General features: G+C 40.2%; 1 protein-coding gene across 1 annotated transcript; it reads right to left on the bottom strand.

The window, feature by feature from the left end:
• Positions 1–9: 9 nt before the first annotated feature.
• Positions 10–8,496, bottom strand: errfi1b (ERBB receptor feedback inhibitor 1b). Its single transcript, XM_079673445.1, has 4 exons — positions 8,300–8,496; positions 4,078–4,213; positions 3,340–3,419; positions 10–2,208 (listed from the first exon to the last, which is right to left on the bottom strand). Exons 2-4 carry the CDS (start codon positions 4,122–4,124, stop codon positions 1,238–1,240), a joined length of 1,098 nt encoding a protein of 365 aa, XP_079529571.1. The 5' UTR covers positions 4,125–4,213; positions 8,300–8,496; the 3' UTR covers positions 10–1,237.
• Between the last annotated feature and the right edge of the window lie 5,563 nt (positions 8,497–14,059).

Raw genomic sequence — 14,059 nt, 5'->3', positions numbered from 1 at the left:
CGCGTATCATAGAATGAATAAGTTATTTTATTTCTATAAATAGATTAAAAACACAATTTTACAATGATTTACTTTCAACACAAACAACACATTAACATACATACAGCCTTAGCTTGGGCTAAATCTGACACAGAACCTTCATGAGAACTTCCAAACTGTTGACGTAACAGAGGCTGTAAACCCCAACAGTGTAAACGTAACATGGTTTTCATGCCCTCACACACAGACCAGACCGTATATACATTGTTTGTGCCAAATGCATATACACAATAAAACCATGAACATAATTGTAAATTAAGACTTTTTTACTGAATTATGAAAAACCTGAAAAAACAGCTTCAGAAAACAAAAAACTCAAACATGTTCTTCATATGTATTAAAGGGCCTGTCAATCGATTTGAGTGTGGTTGCAGGTTTCAGTCGTGAACTCTGGTGGTGGAACTGCTGTTTTTATATTTTGCAGATTCTTCACAGAATTGTACCTTTAAATAAATTCTACTTTGTGCACATTAGCATAGAATATCATTCAAGAGTGGATGCTTAAATCAGCTTGTTGAGTATTCTTCAGGTAGGATTTAGTAGGGTGTAAATTGATTGCGAAAGCGGCGTAGGAAAAATTAAGTGCACTTGCACAAATAACGTGCAAGAGGCATGTGCACTAAATTAAAAGCAGCAGTTAAGAGTTGTATCAGGGGAACTATTTCACTGTTGTTCATTGTATTACATTTACCATACATCTTAATGTGAGAATGATTGAGCAAAACATTAAATCCATCCATACATCATACCTAAGACTTCAAGCAGCATTGTCATACAAATGGTTGAACATGGGGTGAGGGTTTAGTACAAGCCCAGCTTGTACATACAGTAACTATTTTCTCTCTTATAGTTTTAGTTATCTGAGCAAATAGTTGTCAGAATAAAAAATGAGATCTAAGAAAAAACTGCAGCATCTCAGAAACCCACAATTGAAAATGGTAATATAAATATTTCTCCACTATTAGTGAAAATACTGGAATGTTATGATGTTTTTCACTTTGCTATAATACTGATGGGTAAAATGTTCAGTTTAAAACAGACAAAAACCTCAAAGTGTTGTAGTCATTGAAAATAACACCAATACGACATTAGACGTGTGAATGTAGCATGTAGATGTTCACACAACATCACATCACATGGTTATTAATGAGCCAGTTTTTTCCCATTAAGTTTCAGTCGGTGACAAAAGCGAGGCTTTCTATCGGTTCTGCCAGAGGCTGCTGTTTCCTGTCCGGACCGGTTCGCTCAAGAGTCTCTCTCGCCTGTCCGAGTACGGGGGGCGGCCGGGCGGCAGGAGGATGTAGTGCGTAGCGCTGGCCTGCCTGCCATCCTTCAAAATGGGCACAATGCAGGGAGAAAACTGGGCTGCAGGTGGCACACTTTCACTTTGCTGTCTCTGTAATGCTTTACTCACATATTTTGGGTTAGCAGCAAAACTCTGTGTGGCAGGCATCACACCATTAATATAAATCGGAAGGCTCTTGGGACTCGGGGTGCGCGGTGGGCAGGGTGGGACTAAGGGGACCCTTGGAGGTATTTTGGGAGGTTTGTCTTCCTCGTTGGCACTCGCAGTCTTTGAGAGAGCAGAAGGTTTTGGCCGGATGGGGATACGAGGAGGGATTTGTGGCCGGTCAGTGGTGCTGGAAGAAGGGCCAGAACAGGAGACCAGAAGTCTCGATGATTGATATTGGTCATGCTGTTTGTTACACAGAGTGTCTGCGCCTGCATACACTACCTGCTGATGGTCTTCTCTCTGGAGAGCTAGGGACCAAAATCCACTGCCTCTACCTGTTGGTCTGTCCTCTCTGCTGGGCCAGGAGAAAGCCATGGAGCCTAACCCAGCCCTGGAGCTCTCCTGGTAGGCGTGATTCACCTGCCCAAAGTCTTTGTTCATCATCGTGCTAATAGCCTTGGGGCAACTTTTGGGCAAAAGACGCCGTCGGTCACTGGTAAAAAACTCCACCTCACTGTCGGCCGCCTCATCAGACATGAGCTCTTCGGGGTCGGGCAGCGGTGGCAGGGGTTTGGCTTCTCTCTGGTGGCCCCCAAACACTGTCCGTCTCTGGGAAGAAGGGACCACCTGGTCTCCGTCATGGGGACGCAGTATGTTATCAGACGCAAGGCGGTGCGTATCGGAGTAGAAAGGCGAGTGGGAGAGGGAGATGTTGCCTGGGAAAGGGAAAAATATTCATGTATTAAACACCTGGCTTCTTAAATCCAAAAAAAAATGTCAAATGTCAACCAAGAACCTGCTGCAATGTAATACATGGTTTCGCTATCACTGTTGGTTCCTTTAGTGCAGAAACAACTCTCAGAGGCAGAAACATGAAAAACAACTTCCAATGAGAGAAACTTTAACCAGTGTGTAGTGATGGTGTAGGAGGGACAGAATACCAGGGGGAGTGGGCTACCCACTCAACTGAGAAGAAAAAAAACCCCATGTTTTGCTGAAGATATCTTACAGGAAACGAGAGTTAAAAACATGTCGAAAAACAACCGCTTAACCTATCGCCCTCTTCGTCAAACATCAGCCACAACACCCTGATTAACACAGCCATCGCCATTATCTTCGGGGCAGGCCATAATCTGAACGTAGCTTCCCATAACCTTCTCTGTGGAAACATCCGACGTGCCCCAGACTGCAGGAACAGCTGGTGACCAGGGAGCAATATCCCCCCTCTCCTCCTTCACTGCGCTCTCTTCTCTGGTACACAGCTCATCTAACCCCTGTCTACACGCCTTTTATTGGTCAAGCAGGACTTAAACTTAAGTTAGTAAATCCAAGACAGACAAGACGGACTTCCGAAACAAGATTTATAACGGCAGAACTTAATTTATTAATGTAGGTAAAGTAGCAAAACTGTACAGCACTTGTCAAACACTGTTAGTGTTTCCCAACAATTTGAAAAGATACAAAATATGGTCAGAAATACTGATATTTGTCACTGTACTTTGTTAACAGTATTTGGTTGCCCTATTTTTCAAATCTTGGTTAATTTCACAATTAAACAAGATTTGATGTCACTAATGATTGACGTTTCTTTTTATATCAAGGTTTAACAGTGACATCTAATGTAGCTCACCTCAATTAGTCCAAAACAGATCATAGTAGCAAATGTTTTTCAAAATCTATTCCAGCAGTTATCAGATCAATACTTACATTCTGTGAAGTTCGCCCAAGTTTATTACAACTGCACTAGTTGTTAACAGTTTTTGATATATTTGTTTCTTACTAGTAAAATCAAGAAATGTTAGCTTATATTAAGGAAAAGAATAAATAAGAACACAATAAAGACTCACCATTTAACTCCTTGGCCATTTGCTGTTGTTGAAGCTGCGTCAGGTTTTGTTCCATTTCAGCACTGAGGCCAAAGCACTCTCTAAAAAAACAAGAGTGGGTTGAGAAATCCATACAGAGCTTTGCATGTGTGTAAATCATTCCTACACATAACCTGTCATGAGTAAGTCATTATACATGGCAAATAACAAGCATGACATATGCTCAAAAAAGAACATATGTTCTGTTCTCATTCATTTATTCACATTATGTAACACCATTGAAGCTAGCTCGAAGTCTTTCATGAGCCGTGTTCTTCATGAATGTTTCTTCTTTAGTTACCTTTAGCTACCTATATTAAACTTTGTTCTAATACTGTCTACACTGTAGATTATATATTACATGTTTTTCCATCCTGGATGAGGGATCTGGATCCCTTTAAAGATTACAGATTGTAAATGTTTTTGCTACCTAAACAAAATCATTCAAGAATATGATGGATTCCGGACCAGACATAAAGAAACAATTAGAGGATAAACTCAGGGAAGAATTTAAAATCTATGATAGTGAATGTTTAGTTTTATATGTTTAACATTTTGTGAGTTGTTTTATGTATTTAATAAGTATTTAAAGTGCCAGAATTATTCTCCTGACATTGTATGATGAAAGATAAAGTAGTGTTTGTATCATCAAACGTAGAAATAAAAACGATTGCTTGTTTGCAGTTTGATTCTATCAGTAATAAAGAGCTGTTTACGTACCTATTCAGGTCATGTTGTCCCCAGTAGTTATTCTGACTCCCGGCCATGTCGTGGCATGTATTGTGTTTTTAAAAAGCATGCAGGTCTGTTTAGTATCCATCCAACCCATCACGGCTTCGTTCTAGCCAGCAGAAAGCTGTTGGAGAAAGAAGAGAAAAACTATGAAATACGAAGCTTTTACTCCTTGTGAAACAGAAACACTTGTAAATTCAGATCTTGCTGTCGCAGGTGTGTCAGAAAAGGCTTTACAGAAGGAAAAAAAAGGTGGAAAAATCCTCTACATTTGGCTTTTGCATTACATCACTCCTTTCATTTTTTCTGGTCACACCTTCGTCAGTGTGAAATGTCCATAAACAGCCCAGGCATATAAACAGCGCACATCTGGAGCGAGACCAGCTGCACACACTCACCCTACCAGGCAGGTCAAAGGTCGGGACAGAACAAATACTTAGAGGCTCGAAACACAAACACATGTCACCTATTGATAAATCATTTATATTATGAATACAGCATGACTATCATAACACACCTATATTACTCTCTCTGACATCACTCCAATTCAAAAAGAGAGCCGGCAGATGACAAAAAGCATTTTGTGAGCGTAATAGGCAAGACATTTTTTCTCGAATTCTTTGAGTGTAATTAATAGGTAGATTCTTGAAACTCTTCATCATTTTGGGTAAGCAAGACACTGAAGTGGGGTGAATGACTTCAGTCTGGCCGGGCAGCTGCCATTAGCATGTCTTTGTGGTTGCAGCTTAAAGCCATTTGTCTGGTGGCTTATTGCACAACCCCTGGGTCAGATGTGGGAGGGCAGCAGCGCTCCTCGCCCTCCTTCCTCTCGGTGACCATGAAACCCTGCAGTATCCGCCCGTACAACAGGGGCTAATTGTGCAGCATTCCTTTGATGCTGCCTGACAGACTCCACCACCAACACGTGCAATAATAATGACAATACAAGTCTGTATTTAAGTTTTCTAGCAGAGAGTAGCAGATGGAGACTGTAAAAAGAAAAAGGACCTTAGTTATTGTGTAAAATATGTCGCTACAGTATTTACAGAAAAGTCCCCGTACTGAACCAGGATATAACTGTGACCCTCCGTCCGCCGCCTTTCACCATATCAGATGTAATCATCAGCTGGAATTCCAAGATTTTTTTGATTTGATTATAGATAGAAGAGGGAGAGAGAAGGAAGGATGTGCAAAAAAGCACTGAAATACCATTATGAGCAGTCATTGAGTTACTTATCAGCCAGTAATATATTGGCACCAGATATTTATCTTTTACTGTTTATACAAACTTGTTGTTTATGTTTACTATCTCTTTCTTAATGCGCAATGCATTTCTACATGCTGCTGTAACAAAATAACTTGGGACCAATACAAGTATATCTTTATCTTATCTAATTTTATATATAGTGCATCCCTAGTCTTCTACGTGAAAGGTGACACAGTAGCTTTGCTTGTATTGCTTGAATCACAAAGTGGAAGGTCAAAATGTTAAACAATCCATATGACAACTCTGGGAGTTTTAAAGTGAATTCTGTCCTTCCAGAAGGGTTGCTTCTCAGTACCCTGTGGGCCCTGACTCTATTATAACTAGCTTTGGATAATTGTAATATTTGTGTAAAATGACAGATGCTTCATGATCTTATAATAAAATGGTTCCCATGCCCATAAACACTTACATTAGACAGCTCAATTTCAAAATAAAATGGTACCACTGAATGAAAAATCCATTATAAATCTACGTTCCTGTCTGATTTATATATCCATTCACCTGCAAACTATTAATTAGTAACCCCCTCCCTCCTACTCACCCGGAGGGCAATGCTAGGTCTTGACTTTCCAATCAAACTACAATCTTATTCTTCAACGTCCTGCATTGTTTCATGTCACTGCCAGGCCTACAGTCCATGTGGGTGGCAAACAATGCAGAGCATGCATAATGCAACACAAAACCACCACAAACAAAACAATGACCCATGCGTCTATTTGAATATTTATGTCATCCTTAAAACAACCGACTGTGGCGTCATATCCGCCAGTGATCCTCGGAGATGGAAGACGCTGAACAATTATGAATTCTACCGGCAAGTACTCAGCGTCCATGAATGGAGCCACTCTCAGGCATGAATGGGGCTTTGTGTCACTTTGGTGCGCAGTAAAGCAAGCCTGAAAATACAAGTGAACTCTCCCATGAGGTTAGGACTGAAGATACGCCATGGAGACAAGCAGACATGGCCAAACTATGGGCTGTGCAGCAAATCCCCTGCAGGAGGACTGTGCACACTGGGCACTGTTAAAAGAGTAGCCAGAGGCTGGAAAACAATTTGTCATCTCATGCAGGAGCCTTGATGTGTTGTCCTTGGCTGTGACCACTTTGCTTGTTTCAGGAAAATAGGCCATTCACATACTGGACCTTTACAGATTATTTAATTAAGGAGCTGGCATAAAGTATGAGCTTCACATCACCTGATTACAACTTGCTGCTGGCTGAGAAACACTCACAGCTTAGCAGAGAGGACAGAAATCTTATCAAATGCCTTTATTGACAATAATAAATAATGCAGCAGTATGTGGGTTTCATATCTCAACAACACATGTATTTGCAGCCTAGATAAAAGTCTATTTTACCAAATTATCTAAAATTAGACAACTGCATTCAATAAAGGAAATGCATCTACTGGAGAAATTGCACATCCCACCTGGCTAATATGCCACATGCCAACTAGCATACAATTTAGCAACTATTTGGCATAAATTCATAATTACAATGTTTGAATTAATTTTTTCTAATTTACCCTTTTACTCTTATTCTACCTATTATTATTTTAGAAACGTTAGGTATTGTATGAGCAACTGAAAAAGAAAACATTTTAATCTAAACTCAAATTAGATATGGGAAAGAATGCTTATGAATCATTATATTTCTGGGATTGACCAATTTCACGTATAAACTATACTGTAGTTTACACAATAATGATCATGCAGTCTGTTATAATATGACTACTTTCAACACATTTCAGATAGTTGAGAGCCATATTTAGGTCTGAAGTGGATTCAATAGGTGTTATTGGTATAAATGACCAAGATTACAGCTGAGCTGAGTCTGGTTTGTTCACCTGCAGGTGTGGAACATCAAGTTAAGTTAGGCCACAGGATAGAGGTAAGGGTTAGTGACAGCTGTAAACTGACATTCTGATTGAGTTATGCTTTACATTCAATAAATCAAATGTTTATATTAACCCTAATAAGGTAATATAACAATGCCTACAGTCCAACATTTCTGAAAGTTAGAAAACAGCAAGAGTGGGGAACAACAAGCTTTATAGGCTAATTATCCAACCCATACAACATTTCCTCATTCATTCATATCCAGTTTTGATTTGTGATACCTGATATAACCTGATATAAAAAAATGAAAGATATAAAAGGAACTTAAGTAGGTTAAGAGAGCCATTCATGGATATAAAACGAAGGCAAACTATCTGGTGAAGCAACAATAACAAACTGAAGTTCAATACTGTTCAACAATTAGTAACATAAGTAAGTCCAAATAAATTGAATACAATTCTTGCTCAACTCACTTCGCTAAAGGCATTGTTAGGTGGGTTTACAATTATAAGATTAAAGTATACTAAAAATGTAGGGTAGTTTAGATACTAGATAGGCTAGTTTAGAAAGATAGATAGATAGCTAGATAGATAGATATTACACTTTTTCAAAGCTATTCTTTTTTGCATTAAATTGGACCACACTCCACACAGCCACCCCACTATATGTCCCTGTTTGCGGCGCCCCCTAGCGGCTGGCCGGGGCGGGCCGGCAGACTCACTCATCCCGCCTCGATGGGGCTTCACTCGGCGGACGGGCGGACATCCATAAACTGAGCAGCGGGTAAAGTATGTACAAATAACCGAGATAAAAGAATTCAACACACTATTCAACCATAGGGGTTTCTAGGAAGAAGAAACAAACGTCACTATCTCTGGACAAACCACCGCGTCCCGGTTCGTTGTACCTTTAACGTAGGCTAAATTAAGTTCCGCCGGAGGAATACCACACCGAGAGCTTTATTGTTATCAGAAATATTTTTCAATAAACAGGCTCCTCCGCTCACACGGAACCCTGCCCCTGGTCGCTGAGTCAAAGTGGATTTAAAGCCCCGTTTTGATCAAATAACTTGTAATGTTAATAGCTAAAGGAAAGGAAGTCTTACCATGAAAACGCTGACCACTTGTCCATCACGTAAGTGTCCTTGACCTTGTTCCTGTCCGAAGTGAGACAAATAGATCTGTAGTTTCTGTGGCAGTCAGAAAGTAACCATGTGCAACATCCCTCCTCTCATAACAACACTGGGAGCTGAAACTCGTTTTTGTCAGCGTGACGCGCATTTCCACATCTCCTTATAAATGCACCCAACACTTCAGCCTACTGTAACTCCACCCAACTCCCTCTTAAAGGAAAAAACCCCTGAAGCCTGAAAACCATTAGGAAAAACTAAACACCATTAGGACAAGTATTTATTGGCGTAAAAACCTGCTGGGGTGGAAAATAACCACATGTTCTGTGTTTTTTGTACTTTACATGAATTTGACTTCACTTTTATTTATAGGGAAATATTGTTTTTAAATCATTTGTATTTAATTCACTATATTTAAAGACAACTTGTTTCTTTGCATATTGAAAATAAAAACAAGACAACATGTATTGTGTAGGACTATGTATTTTTCTTGTTAACTGCAGAATCTACATGGTTCAAATCAACTATTTTTTTCAAAAAGGATATGTATTGTTTCCTTCCAGAACTCCAAAGAATCAGTCCAATGCGTCTTACAGATGAATGTATATTTATATATATATAGAAAACAAATAAAACAGCAAGTTTGAAAAAAGCAGCAAGTTTAAAAAGCAGCCGGTACAAATACAATTTAAAATCATATCCTAAAAATGAAAATACACAAATAGAAACAATAATAATATGATTAAATGTAGAATATTTTTTCATAAAGCGGATACACATATAAAAACAACTCAGAAAGTAAAACATTTTTTAATCTGGCGCATCAATAAAATGCTGCTTACATTAGGGCATTAGCAGCAACAATCCAATAACAGGTCAACCAGCAAAATGTTGCTTTGAAACGCTTGCTTTGTTGTTCTTTTACTTTACTACCTTACTTGGACTTATATCCATATTTTTGTACCAGTGATGAAATCAAGAGATCTGATTCTGAATACATCCTCCATCAGTGTAAACGAAGAGGTGGATTTTCAGTAAAAAAATTGTTAAATAAACCCATACTCACACAGAAACTCCCTGAAGCTGCCGCTATTAACATGTGTGTCCTCATTCAGTGTCCTAGAAAAACTGGATATCAAGGATCAGCAAAAATCATTTTTTGAGAACTTAAAGGTCCCATGACATGCTTTTCCAGTTATTACCCGTCCCCTTGTGTGTTATGTAGCTTCTTATGCATGTAAACGGTCTGCAAAGTCACAAACCCTCAAAGTACACCCTGTAGCGAGTAAAACTAACACAGACTGCCCCAGAACGCCTCGTTGAAGATTTTTCTTTTTCAATTTTTTTCTTCCTGGTCATAGTGACGTAACGGTCATAGTGACGTAACGGCTCAGGCTGAGTTCCGCAGTGTCTCGCTGTCTCGCAGACCCCATGCAGCAACCAGGAAACGACACCAGTAATCCAGCTCACACTGTCCGCTCCTCGAGCCTCAAAGGGCGGAGTAGCGAGCCCCGCAACATCCCGCCAACACGGCACCCAGACCCCACGCAGCATTCTCATCTATTTGTCATTACTGGTGTCCTTTTCTGGTTGCTAGCAAACGCCATTGTAACACATAATCAGTGATGTTCCGCTGTAACGGTGGTGGACTCATCAGAACAGAGTGGGCGAGCTGACCAATCAGAGCAAAGTGGGCTCATAGGGAGTTGGGGGGCGGGGGGGGACAGGAGCTCCAACGAGCCATTTAGGACAGAGACTGAATACACATACTATAAAGAGATGCTGTATGAGAAACCAATGTGATTTTGGAACATTGAACAATGTAAATCTATTTTAGTAGACCTCAACAATGGAATTATGATCAGTAGAAATGGCCATGTCATGGGACCTTTAATTGATTCATAGATAATGTACGTTAATGTTCATAAATCAGAATTCCAATTTACCAAACAATGTTCTAGCTACACAAAGTAACCTCAGGTCAAAGAACCACAATGCCTAGAGACGTCCACAATTAGAATAGTAATCATTGTATCTTCCTTGTGTGATGACTGTATGGGAAATTGCCCTTCATCAGGCAGTAAACAATTTTGGTGTGACCTGTGTGGGAGTCGGACAGTGTGTGGGTGGCTCTTGGCATGAGTACAATATCTGACTGATAGAGAAGAACAAGCACAAAATTGGCAGCCCGGTTATGGAGGATCGTGACTTGTTTTGAAGCCTGGATGTCACAGAGGAGTTCACTGTCTGTGTTTGTCTTCACCCACGCACAGAGGCAGAAGGACAATACAGGAGGCCATTTACTAGAAAAATAACAGGGAAGTGATTGCAAGTCATTGCCACATTATCTTTTTACCGTGGTAACAATCTAAATAAATCATCAGGCAAATATCAAATTACATATTGTAAAACGCTGAATAAAATAACCAGCTCGTAAAAGTATAAGAGCGATGCCCAATGACCCTATGACCTCTCTTCCTTCTGTCCTAAAAAATTCCACCGTTTAAATGTTCTAATAAAATCCTGATAGGGTCATATATTGAGGAGTGCCTTATAGACTTTCTGTAAATCACGTACCCACAAAATAAATACACCAGTGATGTGCCTCTATTGCTGCAATCATCGCCTGTTCCTCTTCCACCAGCGTAACTTGTTTGCTTAAAGGAAGACTCATACTTTTTAGCAAATAAGCTGCTTGGTCAACTTCCTGTTGTGCAACGTGCAAAGTGACTGGTATCACGTGGAACTTCAGTGTGGCATAAAGAGGTGAAACTGCTGCACTCAACAAATGTTAGACATGTCCTTGGAGAATAATAGTGCAATTCACCCTTTCATATGTTCTGTTTTCTTGTGTAGGTGTGAAATCGCTTTCCAAATTTCAACGTTTTGCCACCTGGACCAGCAGCCTTTCTGCTCTGCTGTGGCTCCACAGCCCTCTGTGGGCGCTGGTGGACGACCCAGGATGCTCAAAGCTGTGGGGGTTGTTGTCGGGGTGAGCCAGTCTCCCACAGGGGAGGTCAAGTCATTTCCTGCTCTGAGAGGCCTCCGTCCCTCACAGCTGTCAGGGCAGTCAGAAGCCCACCTCCCACATCTGTAGCCCCCACCCACCTCCTTTTTCAAAGATTTGATGGATTGCTCTGAAGGAACTCCCTCATGCTGCTACAAAATGAAAGATTGATGATCAAAGTCGGACCAGAATCAAGGCCTGCTGTTTTATTTATTTATGAGCTGAGAGACAAGAAACATCAAGATTAAATCAGGAATCAAAAGTGAGAAAAAGTTGATAACAAACAGCGATAATAACTTCTGAAATATCAAGCAAGATTCATCTCTTTCAACATGCTGTGAAAAGCAGATAACCCCTGAAACGAGAAATATCACGCAAGATAAATGTCTGCCCACCACCCATCTAACAATGTCTCTAGCTGGAAAAAGGAAATAAGCAAAGTAGGTGTTAACATACGTGTCCTATGGTAAATACATTTGTGTAGGTTGATGTGCTGACATGGTGACACAGGGAATTCTCTTATGGAGGAACCAGCTGTGTACAAACATGTAATAGTAATTAGAGCCCCGTTAGACTGCAGACAGATAATCCTGCTGCTGTTTTCAAAGTCATGGTCGACCTGTCTCATGTTTGAGTTTCACATTCCTCTTAATCGTCCTTCCTGAGATTCAATGTTAGAGGTTGTAACAAGAAAAATATGTGTATCACGGCTATGGTCATTAGATAAACATTTTTAAATGGATGATTAGTTCACACTCAGTTATAGCCTTGTGCAAGACGTTGGAAATTCTGTCTAATAAATAGAGTTTTATAGTATATGTGTAAAATCTGTAATAGGCTAATAAATAATAGGATGTCATCCGTTTCAGTTCTTGAAACAAAGAGAAATTCTTATGAAAACGATTTAATTGCACCTCTTTGTTACCACCCACCACTTCCTGCAGCCTCACATGGAACGGTCATGTTTGATGTTTTTATTTCAAAGGAGTCTGCAAAACAGAGGATATGGTCTGAGCGTATTTCTTTATGAATCATTTTTTGAAATAAGGGATAAATAGGTTTAGAAAAGGTATGATTAAGTTCTGAATCACTGCCATTTATTGCTACTGTATGCAGAGTTGTGTGTGATTTGAAAAACACACCCTTTATTTAATCTATTTAAATTCAATGGGTCTGTGGTTTGGTCTGACATGTTGGAGGCGTCAGGGAGAAATTAGGCTCCTCAAATGTCTGAGTGGGCTTCGTACCACGACCTTTGACCTCATCCCGTGAGGAGACAGCTCAGTTATCAAAGAACCACCCGGAGGAAGAGGAGGACGGGCTGAAGAGAGATGTCTGTGCTGCCTTTGATTGTTGGATAGATCAGGAACTGCACTGAAGGCCAAAAGAAAATACTTCCTGTGAAATCTTTTTTTCTTATGCTAAATTGATTGATATGAATGACACACATAACAGTATATACCACTGATGTTTCCTGCAAATGTAGCTACAGCTAATTAGGGGATGAGAGTTGAAAAACACACACATAAATACACAAGCAGTTTTATGTGTAGTGGAGCTGTACCTATAAACGACAAGAAAGCAAAATACTTTTTTTTCCCAGGGTACCAACTGAGAAAAACAAAAGAGAGTCAGTGAGAGGAAGTGGCAAGGATTAAAGTGATTTAAACCCGTGACATCTGATTTCACGGTGACAGCTACAATAAACGGCAGAGAGCTGAGCATGAAAAGAGCAATTCTTTACCCAGGATGCAGCACTGCAGGCGCAGGCAGCTTCCCTTCCCCTGATTTCAGTGTGGAGAGAGGGTCTGCAGGCCCAGCAGGAGGCCTTCCGCCACCCTGTGAAGTTAAGCTCCGATTCATTCAAAGTTTCAATTGAAATAAGTGACTGAAAACATGAGAAAAAAAGGCTTTTTACTTCAAAAACTGGAAAAATGATCAGGGTTAGGGATTTTTCGCTTCTGAGAAGCAACTCTCGAAGTGAAAAATATCATTTGTTTGCACTTTGCACAGATGTCACAGGATGACACTGTCCATTTTTGCTTGTCTTCACAGTGTTCACATTTTGTTCAGAGGTCAAAGTCTTTTTGAATCACCACAGAACATACAGGGTCACCTTTCAGCAGAACAATGGAAACTAGTTTGTTATAGTATGTTTGGTAATCTTGCTGTTCAACGGCTGATTATTCAGTGTGTGTTTCTGTGGGTCATGACTCAATTGTGGAGAGTCATGGTTTACAGATTTCCTTAGAAAACTATGGAATGATGCCTGCTGCCTTTCCTTAGAAATCCCAGTCCTTGCATTACAAAGTTCATCTGCTTTTTTTCCTTTCAATCTCTCCTCTCACGCCCACCATCCTTCTCTCACCTTACTTACTCCTGCTCCATCATTTCCTGTTGAGTCACAGGCAGAGCCAGACTGCAACATGTTTTACGTTTTACTGCTCCCCTCTTTGCTTTCCTCTTCCACTTCCTTGTTCACAGATGCCTGTCTTGTACGGGATAATAATGCAGTGTGACATATAATAGCCCTCCAGCATATTTTAAAGAAAGTAGAGTACGAGAAATGTCAAAGCAGACGTAGGAGTCTCTTCCTGGCAACATGACTGATACATGCAGTAAATTACTCTAAGGATCATAGGATTATCAACTCTGCAGAAAACTAACCATAAAACTTGCCACAACATGTCATCAGTCTATAGCTTAATCAGAAAAATAAAAAGCCTCAA

The sequence above is a fragment of the Notothenia rossii genome (assembly GCF_949606895.1).
Source record: "Notothenia rossii genome assembly, chromosome: 4".
NCBI lineage: Eukaryota > Metazoa > Chordata > Actinopteri > Perciformes > Nototheniidae > Notothenia > Notothenia rossii.
Note: the sequence above shows the minus strand (reverse complement) of the source record. Positions and strands in the feature narration are given on the sequence as shown.

Coding starts and splice junctions, on each gene's coding strand:
- errfi1b (XM_079673445.1), bottom strand. CDS start 4,124: ATGGCCGGGAGTCAGAATAACTACTGGGGACAACATGACCTGAATAG. Junction 3,420..4,077: donor GGACAACATGACCTGAATAG/GTACGTAAACAG, acceptor TTGTTTTTTTAG/AGAGTGCTTTGGCCTCAGTG. Junction 2,209..3,339: donor AATGGCCAAGGAGTTAAATG/GTGAGTCTTTAT, acceptor TCCCTTTCCCAG/GCAACATCTCCCTCTCCCAC.